The following is an 18275-nucleotide window of genomic DNA, read 5'->3' on the forward strand; positions in this document are numbered from 1 at the left end:
AAAAAACCCTGCATTTTTGCTCTTTGCAGTTTTAAAATTTTAATCATTTATAGGCCATCTTTGCTGAGTTATCATTCCGTAGAAGGGGAGGTTGATTCTGTTTCCTTGAAAGTTGATGTAATCTCTTACTTAGTTTTATACTGTTGTACTTTAACTCATACTTTGCTCAGTAATTCTGAGGGACTTCTGTAGGGGAGAAAAAGCTACCTTAGTCAACAGGAAAGATATTTGATAGTTTGTATCTTGTTCTATTAAATCATTCCACATTGTTTCTTTTAGGTTCTTTAACTTCACGATTTTGCTTTGTTTTGCAATGATTCAAGAATGTTCTTGCATTTCTTCCCTGATCTTCAATATATGGTATTGGCTTTCACATTTCATGTAAATATTTTGGTATCAGTTTTACAAGAGACTGTCTGTACCAGAATTTTGTTTTTCCCCTTTAGCATCAATCAATCCCTGTGTAAGAACTGATAACGAGAGTCTGAAAGACTCAAACTCAGTTGTATGTAAGATGTAACAAAAGTCAAAACATATTGCAAATTGGAATAATTTTCTAATGGTAAAATGTTAGGTGAAGCGTTGCTTTTTTGCTTACTCACAATTGTATTGATCTACCCCCACCCCACCCCTGAGATGTAGAGTAGTACTACCGCTTTCCAGAGCCTTAGGTAAACTCATTAAAGGTTTTGAGGTATCCTTTGCTCATAAATTTTGAGCTGAGCTCATTCTCTCTGCTTTCCAAACATTTTCCCCTTTTCTCATCCTTTCCATTTCTAGGTTCTGTTAATATTGCTCGTAATTTGTTTCTTTTTTTTCCTTCTTCTACAGGCACCAGAAGTGATACGGATGCAGGACAGTAACCCATTTAGTTTTCAGTCAGATGTCTACTCCTATGGAATAGTATTATATGAACTAATGACAGGAGAACTGCCATATTCCCACATAAACAACCGAGATCAGGTGCGAAACATTCTTTGGGATACTGCATTTTATTTCTGGACACAGTACATTTTGTTGTCCTCGAGAAATGTAAGACAAAGACAAACACAAAATAAGAATTTAAATGTTGTTTACAACATGATTTGTTTCAGTAGTAAACCTGTGTGATTGTATGTTTACTTAAATATTGACAGTGACAGTTACTGGAAGGAAGAAAAATTTCTATTTATAAACATTTGAAGTGCCCTGTTAATTTATTCATGGGTTAAAGCTTTTGCTACATCAGTAAAATCTGGGTTTATATATTTGCAGTTATGTGATATTTCCCCTTTGTGCTGTTCTTTTATCAGCAAGATTAGATTCTGTGCTTTCTACCAAGTGAAAAAAAAACCAAACAGTGGCTATTGTCAAACCTTTTAGTATTGAATGTTAGTTTGGGTGATTTACTGTTTACTAAGTTGTAATCTTACCAAGTCAGTTAACCAATAATTATAAAGAAGCACATTAAGGACAGAAACCTCAACTGTGTTCTTTACAGGAATGCTTTTTCTGGCTTAGCAAGTGTAGAGCTAACTTATTCTGTAGGACATGACCCCCTGACTGTTAGATCTCTTTGATCTCTATTTTACTGAATCCTCAGTTATGGTTTGTGTTTTTTGTTGTTTTTTTTTTTTAAATTAAGATTTAATAATAAGCAGTGTGTGTGTATGGGGACAAAATATTAGATCTTACCCCTATTATGTTATATAGTCTGTATTCCAAGTAGAAGAGGCCAGTTCTGTTAAGGAAGTATTTTCTTATTTTTAAGGTTGTCTACGAATTGGGATATTGGAACACGTTTTAATTCATAGTATTGAAATTATATGCAAGCTTTAATAAAACCATTACTCTCACAGAACATGCGACATTTGCCCCTCAAGTTAAGTTTTCCAGGGAAGGATAGAAAATTTCCTGGAGAAGAACAATGACACTTTATTTTAGCAACATTATATGGACTTTTATTTTCCCTCCCCTGAGGCAACATTAGTTGAAGAAGAAATAGCCCATTTAATTCTGTTTACCCCTCCTCCCCCCCAGTAAAACCCTCAAAGAAACAAACTTCCCTCAACCAACCAAGCCGAATAACAGTCTTACCAATACTAAATAGTCAACTATTAAGGTTACAGGAAGTCTGATGAAAATCCTAAAGAATGACCATATTAACTGGGATGAAAATGGAAAATGTATTTTCCAACACTAATTGCCTTTTAATTGTTTGTCCCAAACCAAACCCCTCTTCCTTTTTTGCTGCATTAGTTATCACTGGTTATGATCTCTTTCCACTTGCTAGCCATACATCTCCTTTTGCAAAATGTTTACTGAAAATACAGCTCTGCTGATGGATTAAGCTGTTGTGCCAAATTGGTTGGCTGCTGCTAACTGCCCAAATTGGGGATAATTTGTCGCTGTAGCCATCAGTTGAAGGAACTTGCCATGTCATGTCCATGTCACACAGTATCTCCTGTCCCATTCTGAATGCAATAGTGCCTTCACTATTGAGCATTACAAACCACAGTGTCACTCTGATTTAATCATGTCTGGCATTATACAAAACCAGGACGATTGTTTCAGTTAACTAATTTGGACAAATCTACAAGTATCTGCTAGTGTGTGTGCCTTTTCATGTTTAATGACTTCGGGACACTAAAGCTATCAACCAGTGAAACAACTTCTACAATGTTGGTTTTCTGCTACTTGCTGCTTCTTTTCCAGATTATTTTCATGGTTGGCCGAGGGTATGCTTCTCCAGACCTCAGTAAATTGTACAAGAACTGCCCCAAAGCAATGAAGAGGCTTGTAGCAGACTGTTTGAAGAAAGTTAGGGAAGAACGACCTCTGTTTCCACAAGTAAGTATGTTTTTTGTCTAAACCAGTTCCAGAGTATTTTATAAATGGCTATTAGCACACAAAACATCCTACAGGGATACAAGCTTTGGTTGAGAAACTGAAGGTAGACGTAGGAATAAAGTGCAGCCTGCTTCCTGTTTTTGTCTTTATTCATATGTTCATCTTTCATAATGCAGCTCCCTTAGGCAGTTCATAATTCTGATTGTGTGTAATTGCTGTAAAGGTCATTAACAAATACTCTGCATGCAGACTGAAGCAATGTTAGACTAACACTATAGCAATTTGGTTTTCAACAGCTGACATATTTTGGAGGCAAGCAGAAAAAAAAAACCCACCACAAAAAAAAACCAAACCCAGACAAACAAAACCCCCAAACCCTAGCCCAGTAAAAAATCAAATCTGTCTTTGTATTTGTATTTTATTTTAGCATAGGTCTGAGGGAAATAAGAAACCCTTCCTCCTTTCTTTCCCCACAGCTATGAACATGCAAACAAAACGCACGGGGGGATTTAAATTCATGTAGCAATTTTTGGTATTTTTACAGAAGGTACTTTACCTTTTCCTGTCACTCTGAGGATGATGAAGGTGCTTTATCATACTCGTTAAATAGCTGGAATTAAATATTAGCAGATTTTGGAAAAATAACTTCTTGCTGTTACAATCAAGTTTAATTTCTGTTGTTTAAAAAGTTCTTTCTAAATGTTGTTTCTAAACAGACTGTTAGGCAGAGGATGCAATTCTTTCCCTGTTACTCTGTTGGAGAATTGCTTGTTAATTGATCCTAATTTCTGAACTAATGAGAAGTATCCTCCCATCCTCTGAAACTCAGACTCCTCGTAGCAATGAAACCATACAGCATAGTCCTAGGGTGTTATTTTCAGTGTCTCCACATGCTGTATTGTTGCTCTTAACCATATGCTTAAAGCCATAATACATGAAGGTTTAAGTCTTAAAGACAAGCAGCTCTAACAAGCCGCCTTTTCATTTTGTGTTTCCCTCAGATACTGTCGTCGATTGAATTGTTGCAACATTCTTTACCCAAAATCAACCGGAGTGCTTCTGAACCATCTCTGCATCGCGCCGCCCACACAGAGGACATAAATTCATGCACATTAACATCCACAAGACTACCTGTGTTTTAGGATTGTGCTCCCCTTCCCTGGTTCTCTCCAGCAATGGGAAAGGAACAGAAGTAACAGAAGTTGTGCTTTTAATGCCTCAGTGTACAGGATCAGTGCCAGCAGGATTATCTGTGTCCCAGTTTTAAGAACAAGCTGCTAAGGATTTCTGCAGTTCTTATCCTGTAGGGACACAGCTCCACATTGCCTTTTTCTACATTTTCTTTTACTGGGATAGTTAACAGAATATAAATCAAGAGATCTATTAACTATTTTTTTAATAGATGCACTTGAGCCTTATTTTTCCCCATACACCGAAGCGATGGATGTTTCTTTGGCAGTGTTCCTGGATTGATTTGAATCTGTTGATAAATTGGTATTTTTTACAGCAAGGATGGTTTGCCTCAGCATTTGAGGAAAGCTGATGCATTATGGTGCTCCTTGATTGCCCCATGCCACTTCAAGTTGGGGGAGTTTTGCCTGAAATGGGTATCTGCAAACAAGACTGAGGGAAGAGGAAAAAACTTTCTGGAAATCAGCTCCTGCCTAAGAGCTTTCATCAAGCCAATGAAATAAGTTAAAATGCTAATTCAACACAAAATAGTTTTGCAATAGTTTTGCACATAGAAGAAAAACTCTTGCAAAAGAATGGAATATTTTCTGAACTGTACTGCTCAGAGAAGGAAGCCAGCCAGTCTTGCTACAGTCATCTTCAGCAACCTAAGCAGCTTACTTTGGTACTATTGACTTGTTTCTTGCACCCCAATGAGGTGGTAAGTGCGGAAAGACAGGCGTTTTGGCTGAGAAAAGGCTAATTAACATTATCAGTGTACTTCTGCAAAATGAGCGTAGTCATCATCCCATCTGAAGCTGTCGTCCGAGAGATGCACTATCAAGAGGAAACTGAGCATATGCAGTTTTTTTTGCTGATTTGGGTTTTAATTTTGTTTTTATTGCTCCTCAGAAAATGCATTTATTATAAGCCAAGGTTCCTCTGATTATCTTATTTTAATAAAATAAATTAAATTCTAGGTTTAAGATTCAATGTCATCATTTAATGTAGTAATCCATAGTTCTGACACATACATTGAGATTTGAAAAACTCAGAAAATTATATTCTGAATAACTTTTTAAAAGTTACTAGGATAGGTAATAGCAGTTCAAGTAAAAACACACTTGATATGACAACCTATAGGTTTTCAATCACATACAAGATTTTTTTATTCTACTGTAATCTTTCAGCAGCATCTACTTGTTAAGATACCTACACTGAATTACTATCAAGCTATTTAACTGCATCATTTTTCCTCTGCATTTTATTTTCTGTGAACCTGTTTCTACTTAGAAGCAAGTGGGGTTTTTTTTGTCTTGGCTGAACTCTGCAGATGACAAAAAATGGGTGCTTTAATATAGGAATGTATTTTTTAAATAGCATTGTTTAAATCTGTTAGTTAGAGCAAAGTTTATGTTCTTGGAAGGGAAGCTTGGGATTTTGTGTTTCTCGGTGCAGACAGATAAGCGTGGGACTCCTCTCCAAATACATTGCTGAGGTCTAGCGAGTGAAGAGACAAGATGTCTGTAACCACTGTTATCTCAATCTAAACTGCTGCCTAAAATTGGTTAGGTGAGGTACTTTTGCTGTGAATTTTCACAGCTTACATGTCCAAGTAGCCATTTCAGTTTATTTGTAGCAAGCAAAAAACCCACAAAGTGCTTCTGAAAGGAAAGAGAGGAACTCGAGGCATGTAAGCCAGGCACATACTTAAAAACCAATACCTAGACTGCCCTCAAAATATCGTCTTAACACTATAAGAAGGGTGGAATTTTAATTCTTAAGTGATAATTGAGCATGACCATGAAATTTGCTTGCGAAAAAGTAAATTGATGGTTGACAGAAACTGTTTGATATACTTCTGCAGGACTTCTAATAATCTTGATATTAACTGCAGCCCTCTCTGAACATCATTTCTCTCATTTTACCTTCATATTAATAAGAGTGAGTTGGGGGGGGGGGGGGGGGGAGGAGAAATGGTAAGCTGCTTTTACTTTAGCTCTAATTTCCAAAAAGAAACCATTAACTTCTAATTTTAAAATTAAAATATTTTTGATAAATAGGCTTGTTTTGACCAGCACTTGATGTCAAATTAGATGAAAGCTGCTAAGTGAAGAACTGAAAAGGAGTGAGTTTAAGTCTTACTGCTCTCACATTAAAACTTCTGTTTTTTGTCCCTAGATAGTGCTCAAAAAAACTTGTCTTTCTAATGACAGGGTATTGTTACCTGGTTTATGTCTTCTTGGGGCAAAGTAAACCAGGAATGTCTTGTTTAAGGTAAAGAACATCCTCTCCATTGACCTTTTTTGGGTATATTTCATTGCTTGAAAAACTTCCCTCTTTTTTCCCAGCAAGGAATAATGCGTAATAGCTGCTAGGAACAAGCTTCAGCAGGGAGGCTAAGGGGTGTAAGTATTTTGGGTTAGAAACTATGTCTGGGCAAGCGCTCTTGAACATTCCTCTTCCAGTACCACAGCTCTCCTACTGCTACGTTCTTTTCCTTCACCTTTGTCACTACTGATGAAGAATTACACCAATACGACTTACTAGAGCAGGCCTTCACATGCCGGTTTTAAAAAGAAGCTCAGTATGTGGTTATAGATACTGGCACGCTAAGGCCTGACTCTGCAGTAAGCATTGTAACTTTTCCACAATTTTTTCTACTCTAAAGTTAATTTTTAACATTTCCCAGGTCAGAACAGAGAACAAAATTTACATGTTCGACGTGAGAAACTGTTAGCCAGCAGAGATGGGGGCTGTCTCCCTTTTCTGTTGGAACCCATACATGAATGCAATATTTTCATCCAGTGTATTTCTCAGTTTTGACCGAGAAATGCCAACCCACAGCCAAAGCGAGTAATCCTGGAATCACTAACTCAGTGTTGTTTAAAAATGAATCCCAGATTAAGGTTCCTGCTCTTTGCTTTATGGCAGTGACCCAGATCCTAGTTTTTCATCATCAAAGCAGCACCCTATTTGCCATGCTGAGGTAAGGTTTTTTTTGCACAAGTGTCTCTAAATATACTTTGCTTTGCAATACAAATAGTTTGTTGTCTCAGCAATCAAGCTTTCTGAATTGCTCAACTCTCTAAGCATACAGGCAACCTTTCAAGGGTATGCAGCCTTTATCCTCAAGCCATCAAGGTTGTACGCTGAATGTGCTTGAGAACTCCACTGGTGCTGCAGTGTGGTAACGCTGTATTACACTGTAGCCACTTCAGTTGCGTCCAGACTGAATTTTTAGTTTAACTGCAAAGTTAATACAAATGACTTCACAGAATGACCTGGGCTGTTCTAAGACTGTACTGCAGCTTCAGAAAGGTGTCTCTTGCTCTGCTAGAGGTGTGTGGAGATGGAGAAGCCCAAGTATCAGCCGTGCAGTTAAGAAAAGCAGCAATTATAAGTAATTTTCAGTTACAAAAGAAACAGTTTTGTTGTAGAGTTGCAGACTGAGATCAGAAAATGTAGGTGAAATACATTTGAACTAGTTTAAAATGAAGAAAAAATTAACACTCAGTGTTGGAATGGCTACATTACTTACGCTCATTACAGTTTCCAAAACACACGTTGTGCTGTAAGTTAAATTGAGCTGTATGTTGTGACTTGTGATTGCTCTGCCTGAATACATTAAATCAGTGCAGTTGCTTTACAGCGGGTGTTTTAAGAGATGCTTCCTGGCACTATACACTTAAATTCTTTCAAAACAAGGATAGGAACTTGACTTACAGAGTCTCTGAGAGCCAGGAAATGGCCAGACCCTGCTCCTGAAACACTTGCTGTAAGAATAAACTTGATTCCAAACTCTAGGTACTACTTCGAGGTATAATGTATTAGTTCTTAAATCTCCTTTTTAAGGAAGAAAAAGCTACACTGACCGTTATTCCCAGTGGGTTTTTGTAAATATACATTTAGTTGATACAGTGGAAAAAAGAAGAAAAAACCCCACCCAAAACAGATTTAGCAACAGTTTTTAACAGCTTAAGCTTTGCGTGGTAAAAGAGGAGCTGCATTTATACCACCACTCAGCTCGCTAGACAGCATATGTTAGGCCAAAGAGGGAGAAAACCCGCTTGGGAGTAAGGGTTGTTTTTTCCATGCAATCAATTTAACTATTTAAATACACTTTAGTATTTTTGCCATAGAAAAACTATCTGAAAACTTAACCAGGACTGCACAAGCAAACCACAGGGCACATTCATTCTGAAACTGCTGTAAAAAGTAAAAGCATTGCTAAATAAATAGGTAGATTGCTTTAGGCTACTGCACCTTTAGTTCTCTTTATTGAAAAATAGCAGAATCCTCCTCAGGCCCAGAAAGGTGCATGAAAAGTTCTCCAAGTTCTGTTACTTCATTGTCTGTGCTGGTCACAGTCCTGCTTTCTCTATCTTCAATAAAGTCCCACAGACGAACAGAATTGAAGAACTGGAATAAAAGAAAATCTGATTGAGCACAAACTGGTACTTGTCATGGTTCCATCAAAATACTATCCATTATCAGTCTTATTTCTTAGTCTAAAAAAGTCAGAAGTTGAGACTCAGGAGCTGGGATTGAGCCAGACTTTACAAATACTCAGCAACACTTGCCATTCCAGTCAAAGTGACAACTGCTCTCTTTAACATTACAGCATGAATAAAGTGAGGGCAAACCAGCCCACGTTATGGAGCTGTGTCTACATTAAACCTGCCTTGACCAGTCAGGGCCGTGGCCAAGTCACAAGGAGGTTTTGAGAAGGCATTAACCATTTTAGCTGGTCTTAGTCCCAGCTCTATGTAGGCAAGGGAGATGTTTTTAATACTGCAGCCAAAAGCTTGAACAGCAGCATTCCTTTGACAAAAGGTTTGCCATGAGAAGGATTGGTTAAAAAAAAAATAAAAAATTTTTGCTATTAAATGAAAGGTGCCTTCTCCTTTCCCTAATAACAAGCCTGTGCATCAAGGAAATGGAGGGGTGCTTTCTTCACTTATCTGAGGCTGTACACTACTGCTGCTCTAAGTAATACACTTTACATTCAAAACGTGGTTGTAATGACACTTGACTGGCACATTCCCTTACCCGCACAGTCCCCTCAGAGCTGAGCTGTTTCCGTGGTTTTTCAGGCTCAGCTCGTGTCCCATCTGGATAAGCATGAAGGTAAAGACACTTTCCTCCAAACGGGCAAGTTCCTTTCCCTTGTTCAAAGTACTTGCAGGGCTTTTTCCTGATGCAATTAGAAGGAGAGAGTACTGCCTTCAGCAAGTAGGAAATAGATACCCTTCACTCTGCATGGCTGCTTGTCTCATCCTTAGTCAGTGCAGCAAAATACTGTTAACATACCAGGCGTTCTAGTCTCCCAGTCCCAAACCAAGAGCAGTCAAAAGAGTTGGGGAAGACCATTAAACGCAAACAAATAAATAAATACAAGAGAATAAGTAAAAAAACCCCAAACTATCTTAAGACATGGAAAGTGAGGGATGTTCAAAGAACGTCATTGATCCTACACCTGCATTTTCATCATAAATCCATTGCCACTTCTCTAGCAACATTCCTGTATTTTCTACCACTACAGTTTTATGAACCTACTCATCATCTTTGGAAGGTCTATTCCAATTCTTTGCTAATTTAAGGTTCCATCAGCTTTGTTGTTCAACTAAGCTGTTCTAGCTGTGTGGCAAATGTTTATAAAGGTCTTCACTACAGAGGTCATGCAACAGTGGTGGGGAGGGGGTTGATTGATAAATTGTTCTACAATGCAAAACATCTGATGAGGAAACTCAAGAAAATGCAACTGATGAAACTGGTTCCTGAGGCATAGATACAGCCTATCAAATAGCAACTAAAAGGAGAAGAAAGCACAGCAATAACCCCAGACAACCAAACACCACCACCACCACCCCCCCCCCCAACCTGGCAATGCATTAAAAGTGGAATGAATTAATCTTGGTTTGGAATGGCAGTTGTCTGTGACTTCCAGGTTTCTAGGTCAGGCTTTTTCCCTCCCTCACTGGCACATAAATCAGAATGGATTTGTGCTGACAGGACCCCTGCTCTTCACCTGGGCTCCCCTTCAGTAGCATTCTTTCATTCCATGCAATACTAAATCCTCAAGTTAAACTGACTGCCAAGAGATCTAGCCATAAAAACCGCTTTTGTACAGAGACTCTATCCATTTACAACACTACTGCTCAGTGCTCAGTCTTAGCTGAGCACTTGCTTAAGCAAAACCCCTTGTATTCTCTTCTATACAACAGTCCAACACCACCTAAGCCTCTATCCAGCAACACAAAAGCTTACCTTACTGAGAGCACGGCCATTTAAGAACTGCACTAAGCTGAGGCTTGAGAACAACTTTCTACCCTCAAGGCAAATTAACATGAAGAACCATGACAGCAAGAAGGCACTGAAAACAAACCGTATCTGATGAACCTCAGTTTAAAGTGATTAATTTTATTCAAATATCTTGCCTGACTAAAAGAGAAAACAAGACGATGCTGGGTTCACTTAATGGAGCAGTACTGCTTTCAACACTTCTTCTGCTGTGTTATAGCAGGGCTTGAGAGACGTAAAGCTTCCCAAGCAGCTGAAAAGCTTGTAGCAACAGCTACACACAGGTTTAAGTTAGGCCTATTTTTTTTCTGTACTCCAAAGAGGATGTCTAAAGCCATGCAACCTTGAACAACATAGCACTCACTTGGGTTCAAGCACAGATCTGCTTGTTTACCCTTAAAAAGAGCAAGCAAGGAGCTAAGTAACGGTACCTCACTGTTCTGCAAACTACGTAACCCTTACGCAGGGCAAGCACGACTTTGCAAAGCTGCTGTAAATCTACCCGTCAGCAGCACTCTCCCAGCGCTCCAAGCACCAGGCAAATACTTATTAGAAAATAAAAGGAATGCACTTGTGTAGTATTTTCCATTTCCAGTAGACATTACAAAAGCCCTGTGAATTTTTATCCCATACCCCCAGAGGCTATTACATTTTCCTCCTCTATTTATTTTCCTCTGTAACTGACAACCTTCCAGGCAATTATGTCTAAGGGATCAACAGAAAATGCACAAAGCCCATTTTGACAAGTAAACTGAAATAACATCAACATTTCAGAGCACAGTGAGATTGAATAATTTCTGACCTATAATTATGCAACAGACCCTTTCGTAGCAGCCACGAAGTTAAATAAAACTGTTAAAAGAGATTAAGAATTCTCTGTAGAATGGTTTGTAACTGCATAAAGTTGAAAAATAGAGGCCCTTTGACTAAGGACAATGTAAACTTGACTTAAGGACAATGTAAACAGTGTTTGTGGTTACAGAACTTACCCCACTCCCTGCTTAAATGCTTCAATCAGCTCATTTTTCTTCTCCTGGTCTTCTACCCAATACACACTGGGAATGACAAACTCTGATATCACACGGCACTCTGGGCAAGACCTTAACGGATCAAGACAAAACAGCAACGCTGTTACTTTCTGAGAGCGATACTCCTCAATAAATCAGCTGGAAACAGGAGTCTCCCAAGCAAAGGGGAGATGGTTTGTCACACTGAAGCAGCACCCCTGCACACTTAAGTACCGCACATGTGCACCTTTGTCATTAGTTTCAGTTGAAATAATCCAATTCAGCCCAGTCAGGGCTTGCACTGCCTTGCATTTATTTCTAGACTTGAACAAAAGTAGCAGGTATTTCCTCAATAGACAGAAATAAACTGTATCTGTTAATCCCAACAGGCAGAAATAAACCTTTATTTTGTGAGTACTGCTGCTCCCACACAGCTGAAAGCCAAACCAGTTGAAAAAAAGAAAAGGAAGTTCTCAGCCTTTTGAAACGGAATCTGGCTTCTACCAGCAGCAATGAGTTGTTTGCCTTGTTGTTTTATGAGATGAATTTCTACACAGGAACCAAGATTGAGATTCAAATATGCAACTTCAGGTACCTCAACAAGCCCAGGAAAGGCTTTATTACGGTCTCCCCACAAGTCCCATAAAACGCCTTGTCTCCCAGCAGGCAGCGCTTTTAGAACTAAGTCAAGTTCCTCCTTTAGATTAACTGCAACAACCAGTATGTTTGCCATCGCAGAGAAATGTAAAAAACACGTTTGAAGAATTTGTATTAGTATTTAATCCACATTCAAACTGGTTCCCAGGGCACTCTTTATGAAAGAAACAGCACTCAGTCCCTGGCCCCAGAAGCTCAACTCCAGGTTACATTCCAAGGGGCTAACATTCACTTCAGTGAAATTCATAATGAAAGCTGTGCAGAAAAGGCTATTTTGTCAGAGGACTGAAAATACTTCCCACCTTTTCCTTAGCATCCTTGTAACTTGAGAGTTTTCAAAGAGATGCTTGAAAAAGGAAATTGCCTTAATTGGAGGTTTTAAATTCTGTCATCTAAGGAGGAGCATATTTTGAATGCATTTTTTTGTCTAGCTAGAAGATCAAGGCATTTACTCAGAAAAAGATAAATGTGTGATTAATGGGACATTTAGCTTAGGTAAGCTATCATTTAGAGAAAAATACAGTCATTAAGCACATACAGACACAGAAAAAAAAAAAAGAGTTACTGGTTTCTCACACCAGGTGCTGCAAAGGGCACAGGCTAGCAAGGACTCGGCTGCTCCAGAGAGCATCTGTGTGCCCTCTGCCCCACTGTCAATGCAAGGAGAGAAGGCGGAGTCACAGAGGGCCGTGTTCTTCCCACACAGGACCACAGCACGTGGGTAAACTGCTACCAAAGGATACCTGGTGCATCCTACTCGCCTCAAAGGTAGTTCTCCTCATAGCCCTACTCCATCGTCCTGGGATTTGCCAGCACTTGAACTAGGATTTTCTGAGCTCAAATCTTATTAATGTTACTGTTTCCAGCTCTGGAATCCCTTATCACCCGTTTTATCCCCGTATCAAGTCAAAGCAGACCGGAAAGCCCATTTCCCTGACACAGGCTACAGAGGAGAGACTCTGGTTCACATCAGCTTACTTTATGATTGGATTCTCGAACTGCTTGGCACATCTCCACTGCCGGATGCAAGACAAGCAGTACGTGTGATTGCAGTTGGAAAGGATCCCAAACCTCCTCTCGGAGGCCGATGGTTTCTCGTACACCACTTCCATGCAGATACTGCACACCTTGTCCTGGCTTGCCTGAAAGGCAAAGGCCTTCTCCATGTCGTGCTCAAATGTTGCCATGCACATCTGTCACAGGAGAGACGTCACTGGTTATTGCAGTCCATGTGTCAGCCTGTTCCTTGTAAAACAAGTGTCTATGAAAGGGATCTATTACAGGAAAAACAAGGTATGCTGATTAAGAGCATCACTCCTACCCTTCATTGTCAATATTTAACTTTAAGAATATTAAATTCAGTCACATATTTCAGCCCTTCGATGTCCTCTGCAGCTTCAGGAGTAAAACTGCCTGAACACTCCTCATCTACACCTTTCTGTATCTCTGTCATGGAACAGGTATTGCACAAGGAAATGCTTCAAATACCTCTAAAACCATCTAATTCAGGGCCCAGAACGGGTGCCACACCACCAAGATGTTACTCCACTTAGCGTTAAGGCCACACTCATTCACCGGATATTAAGCTTCACCCTAGCTAAGGAATTAGTCTCTTGTTACAGACATTTCTCAGCACTGTATCCCAGTAGTGACTACCAATAACGAATTTACACTTTCACAGCACTACAAGGTGAGCTGGTGGTTATACCCGCATAGTTTTACCTCTTGCTTTTCAAGGTTCTCAGGACTAGACAAGTAAAATAAATTTAAAAGACTTTATAATAAAAAAAAAGGACACAAAATAATTCCACATTAACAGCAGCATACTGACTACTGCACCTTCTCATCTGACACACACCTGTGCTCCTGAAGCCGAGCACCTGCCAGCAGCAGTGACGGGATTCCCTGTGGACACCAAGGAGCTCCCGGGGAGAAGGGAAAACTCCTACACCTACACATTTTGCAAGTATACACCTACTGCACAAAACCTGAGATTTTTAACCCTTCAGATTCTACTCCAGGTTCTGGAGACACTTACGATTCAGTAACCACTAAAGCTGCTGGTCCTTCTCCTCAGCTTTGAGAACTCTTATTCCTGGCCAACCCTGACCTCAGTCTGGTAGCCAGGCAGAGAAAAGAGCAGCCCCTTAATCCCATCTTCACCCAACCAATTCCTCACGCAGTCCCTCCAGCCATCTTACTTCACGTTCAGCTCCAAAATCATAGTACTCTCTTCCACCTGTCCCTACTTGGCCCTGCCCTGAAATCAGCGACGACCAAGAGGAGACACCCTTGGTCAGTGGCTCGGCAGACTGGCAGGGCAAGGCCTCAGAACACACCAGCAGTCTACTGTTCCTCTCCCCCACTGTACATAACCTACCATGGAGACACTGCATAAGCTACAGAAGACATTTTCCTGGTAGAGTTTTAGGGTGTTCTGGGAGGAGGCTGCAGGCAAGTTTCCAATAAGAATGAAATGAGAAAAAAAGAAGTCGCTGCAACATCATTACCAATTAAGCTCCAGATGCTTGAACAGACCACTCTTAGAATCATTTTGTAGCTAGACAAACAATAAAACAGAAGTTCTTTGGAACAACAGGCTCTCCTACAAAACATGTATTTGGATTTTTGAGCAAATGAACCAGATCTTGCACCAAGCAAAGCAAGTCTCACACCGATTTCCTGTTAATATTACCATCTCATGAGCCTTCCTCTGTTCTTGGTCAAAAGGGTGAAGTACTTGCAATCCACATATCTCACACACATCTCCGTGGAGGTAAAGGCAGCGATCTCCAAAGTGGCATGCTCCTGCTGCGGCATAAGGACACAGCTGCTCTCCGTCAGCGCAAGAGCTTCCAGCTACTGAATCTTCCAGTCCACTGCAAATTGCTTCCAAATAGGAATGGGGCTTCATTTCCAGATTATCATTTTGGTCACTGCAACACACTGCATCACCTGTGGCACTGGTCGTCTGCTTTTCTTCATTCAATCCACACAGGTCTTAGGAGACAGAAACATAGTATGGACCATACAAGTCATGGCACAAAACCCACACAAGAAGCTCCATATACCTTCCAATGACTACCTATGATTTTTTTTTAAAAAAAAGTTTTCTTCTCAATGAAATCTCATCTCTGAGCCCCTTCTGCTCACAAATCACAAGAATTTTCACAAGCTACCTACTGAAAAGCTCAGTTTCAAGATTTCTTCAGCTATTTTCTGTTTACAAACAGGCTAAAAATTCCTCTCGTTTCACAGCAGGGCAACTAGCCCATTCGGTATGACAGTGAGAACAGGTGGGAACAGTGTGCAGGCGGCAGCAGGGCTCGGCTCCTCTGCCCTGCCTCTCAGGCACCGGTGGATGTCTCTGTGCTCGTGTTCCCAAGGGCTGGCACAATCCTCCACAGAGTGCATGCCAGGTGCCCCAGCACAAAGCAGACAGGTTTCTCACAAAAAGTAGTTTCTCACCATTTCAAATGCCCTCATGTTGAGAACAAAATGCACAAAAAGATCTGAGAGGCAGAGATATTTTAACCAAAAAAACCAAATCAAAACAGAAAAACACCCCAAAAAATCCCCCCCCAACAGCCACCCTTCAGGGGATGCCAGGCTAAAAGCCCATCAGCTAGACAGAGTCATTAAAAGGCACTGACAGGCACAGGTGTTTCCAGGGAAGAGGCCTCATCAGGTAGGGAGTCTGACTGAACCTCTCCAGCTGTCCACAAAAGTCAAGTAGTAAGAGGAGAAAAACTCCCTAACTCCTAACAATCACCAAGGATGAGCCCAGCAGCACTCCCACTCACTTCTGTCCCTGAGCACCAGCGTCTTCTTCTCCCGTTTGCCAGTCTCATGCAGTTTGCTCCTGATTATGGGCGCGCTGTGCTCGGGAGGATGGCGAGGGTTGTGCAGCGCTGCTGCTGAGAGGGGAGGTGGCGCAGGGGCTGTTGCACCCCCTGACACAGGGAGCCTGGTGTGATCATACCTGCAAAAGACAAAACAAAGCTTACAAAGGCTAAACTTGGCACAGCAGCGGGATGGCTCCCCGATGAACATTTAAACAAAATAAAACTGAATAGCTCCTTTTTTTTTTTTTAAAAAGGACGGTTCTGACAAGTTGACTGAACTGCTCAATCTCTTTCAGAGCCAGACTGAAAGGTTTCTCAGTCTCAAAAAATGGATGCCTCTGAAAGCACACCTATGTTTTCTTCTCCAGAGACACCCAGCATAGCTGAAAGAACATTATTCATGTGCATACTAAATTAGATCTTCCTCATCCCCTCATACAAACAGGTTTGCTGGCATTTCTAAGAGAAGTAACATCAAAATGCTGTGAGGAAGGAGCAACATTTCGTGACCTCTGTTTTCCCCCTGCAAGCAGTAATGCTTAGACGTTATGCTCCCACACCACAGAAGAAATGCAGTATTTGCACACAGGATAGGAAAGGGCTCAAAACATCTGGTAAAGCAATGGAAATATGCTCCAGCTGCAGAGCAGAAGCAATCAGTGCAGTAATGAGGCTGGTCCAGTAAAGCCGTGGCCATACCCAAATGTGAGAATATTTCTGATGGAGACAAAAATATCCTCCGTATCTGTTTCTGGTCCTGCACTTAGGACCTCTACCTGCCCACAGACATGCCACAGGCATGTGAATCACTTGTGAGCATCGAGTACCCCAAAACCCAGCAAAACAGCCGGAATAAAACTGCAGCACATTTTGCGGCCATCATCACCGTTGAGTCAATGTATGATGTGGTCCCCGTGAATAACACAGCCGTCACCGACATCATACATTACTAATTCTGTGTGAGCAGCTAATGGAAGCTGCAGAAATCACCCATGTTCAATCTTCTGATCCAAGTTTGGTACCCTGAACAAAGCAGAGGAAAGGAAATATAACCAAGCTGCTGCAATTGCAGCGATGCTGCGAGATCCCCTGTCCTCCTTGTCAGGTGACGGTACAAACACAGGTTTCTCATCCATGACCAGAATTTTTCCACAAAGGAGCCATGGGCTGCCCTGCGGCCCGTCCCCAGCGATATGTAACAACGTTAACTAATACATAGTATTTACTTGAGCATTTCTCAAGACCAGAAGCCTTCAGGAGAAGGTGTGGTACTGTCCGGTTTTCCCTGCCAAACCCAGGGGAGCATGAGAAAACAACTTTGCTCTAAGACAGAACTGAAAGTCCTTGAAATCATGCATTAGAATCTGCACAAAGGATGCTACAGGTTACATCAAGAGAACTGAGTGAAGCATTGCTGAAACACCTCCCGCTTCCAGCCCCTTCAGTCACTCAGAAAGCAAAGCATGCTGCCAAATGCGGTTTCGTGTGAAGTTGCAGGCTCTGTTTTTTGCATTTAATAGGTCTTACTATAGCAAGAACCAGATGAAAAACGTTTGTGAAACCTGAAGTTTAATTCCTATAGAGGAAAATAATTGCTGAAGCCAAGACAAAATAAAATTATAATATTGGACCCATAAACTGGTTTTGGTACTAGGAGAAAAAGCTCATATTTAGTATATTATTTCATTCCCTTTGTCATCTTAGGTTTTCTCGATCTTTATGCCCAGTTCTTCCAAACACACTATTCGAAAAAAGAGTCGGGTCTTTACCTGCACCGAGCTCCGTAGGCACACTGTCCCTTCTGGTAGTACTTGCAGATGGTGGACGATTTACTTGTAGATAAGTCATGCGAGAACAGACACTTGTTTCCTTCCCGACACACTCCTTGCACGTAGTACCTGGGGGAGAAGCACCTCTGGTCAGAGAGCTCTGTTTTGTGAAGACAAGCGTAAGAGCGGTTTTCCTTCCCAGAGGGAACTTCGAAAAACGTTTCCCTCGAACCCGACCTCGCCTCTTTCGCAGAGTAAAGTCCCGCCATTATGGGGCTGCAAGCGGGGGCGCAGCAGCTCCCTGCGCTCCGCCCCGGGCAGCTGCGGGCACCAGGAAGCACCCGCCGCCGCCTCCCTAAGGACGCGCCAAGGCCAGCACGGCCAGGCGCAGCCTTCCCCGGCGGCCTGTGCAGGGGTTCGGGCCGGGGAAGCCTCCGCCACCCTGCCCCAGCCACCAGCAGGCCCCGGGGGGCCCCGAGAGGCGCCAGCCGGGCCGGGAAAGGCAGGCCCCAGGCTCGGGCTCGGGTCCAGGCCTAGGCAGCAGCGCTCACCTGCAGGTCACCTGCTTCGTGCTCATCCTCGCCACGCCGGCCCGCCCGGCGTCCCGCGTAGGGATTCAGCTCCGTTCCGCTCCGCCACCGGGAGGAAGGGCGGAGCCACACGGGCCCGCAATGCCAATCCCCTCGCCCGGACAC

General features: G+C 41.7%; 2 protein-coding genes across 10 annotated transcripts in view; one reads left to right on the plus strand and one right to left on the minus strand.

Annotated features, from left to right (window-relative positions):
• RAF1 (Raf-1 proto-oncogene, serine/threonine kinase) overlaps positions 1–4978 on the plus strand; it is a 45583-nt gene extending 40605 nt beyond the window's left edge. For all 8 annotated transcript variants that reach the window (XM_075096710.1, XM_075096709.1, XM_075096707.1 and 5 more), the window contains 3 exons: positions 832–963; positions 2695–2829; positions 3831–4978. In XM_075096710.1, the coding sequence (XP_074952811.1) occupies positions 832–963; positions 2695–2829; positions 3831–3971 (408 nt within the window). In that variant the 3' untranslated portion in view covers positions 3972–4978. The remainder of the gene's footprint in view (positions 1–831; positions 964–2694; positions 2830–3830) is intronic.
• On the minus strand, positions 169–18266 carry MKRN2 (makorin ring finger protein 2). 2 transcript variants are annotated; one of them, XM_075096720.1, is made up of 9 exons: positions 18132–18266; positions 17581–17709; positions 15770–15948; positions 14662–14966; positions 12945–13159; positions 11292–11402; positions 9052–9196; positions 8266–8421; positions 169–186 (listed from the first exon to the last, which is right to left on the minus strand). In XM_075096720.1, exons 1-8 carry the CDS (start codon positions 18155–18157, stop codon positions 8278–8280), a joined length of 1254 nt encoding a protein of 417 aa, XP_074952821.1. In that variant the 5' UTR covers positions 18158–18266; the 3' UTR covers positions 169–186; positions 8266–8277. The 2 variants fall into 2 exon arrangements, with proteins under 2 accessions (XP_074952821.1, XP_074952820.1); XM_075096719.1 differs by lacking the exon at positions 169–186 and having other exon boundaries at positions 8251–8421.
• Between the last annotated feature and the right edge of the window lie 9 nt (positions 18267–18275).

Source organism: Phalacrocorax aristotelis, chromosome 6 (genome assembly GCF_949628215.1).
Source record: "Phalacrocorax aristotelis chromosome 6, bGulAri2.1, whole genome shotgun sequence".
Lineage (NCBI taxonomy): Eukaryota > Metazoa > Chordata > Aves > Suliformes > Phalacrocoracidae > Phalacrocorax > Phalacrocorax aristotelis.

Bases quoted from the DNA above. Each gene is read 5' to 3' on its own strand.
- MKRN2 (XM_075096720.1), bottom strand. From the start codon at position 18,157: ATGAGCACGAAGCAGGTGACCTGCAG. The intron at 15,949-17,580 runs GTAAAGACCCGA...TGTCTTTTGCAG, and splicing joins GCCTACGGAGCTCGGTGCAG to GTATGATCACACCAGGCTCC. The intron at 13,160-14,661 runs GTAATATTAACA...CTCCTGTGACAG, and splicing joins AGAGGAAGGCTCATGAGATG to ATGTGCATGGCAACATTTGA.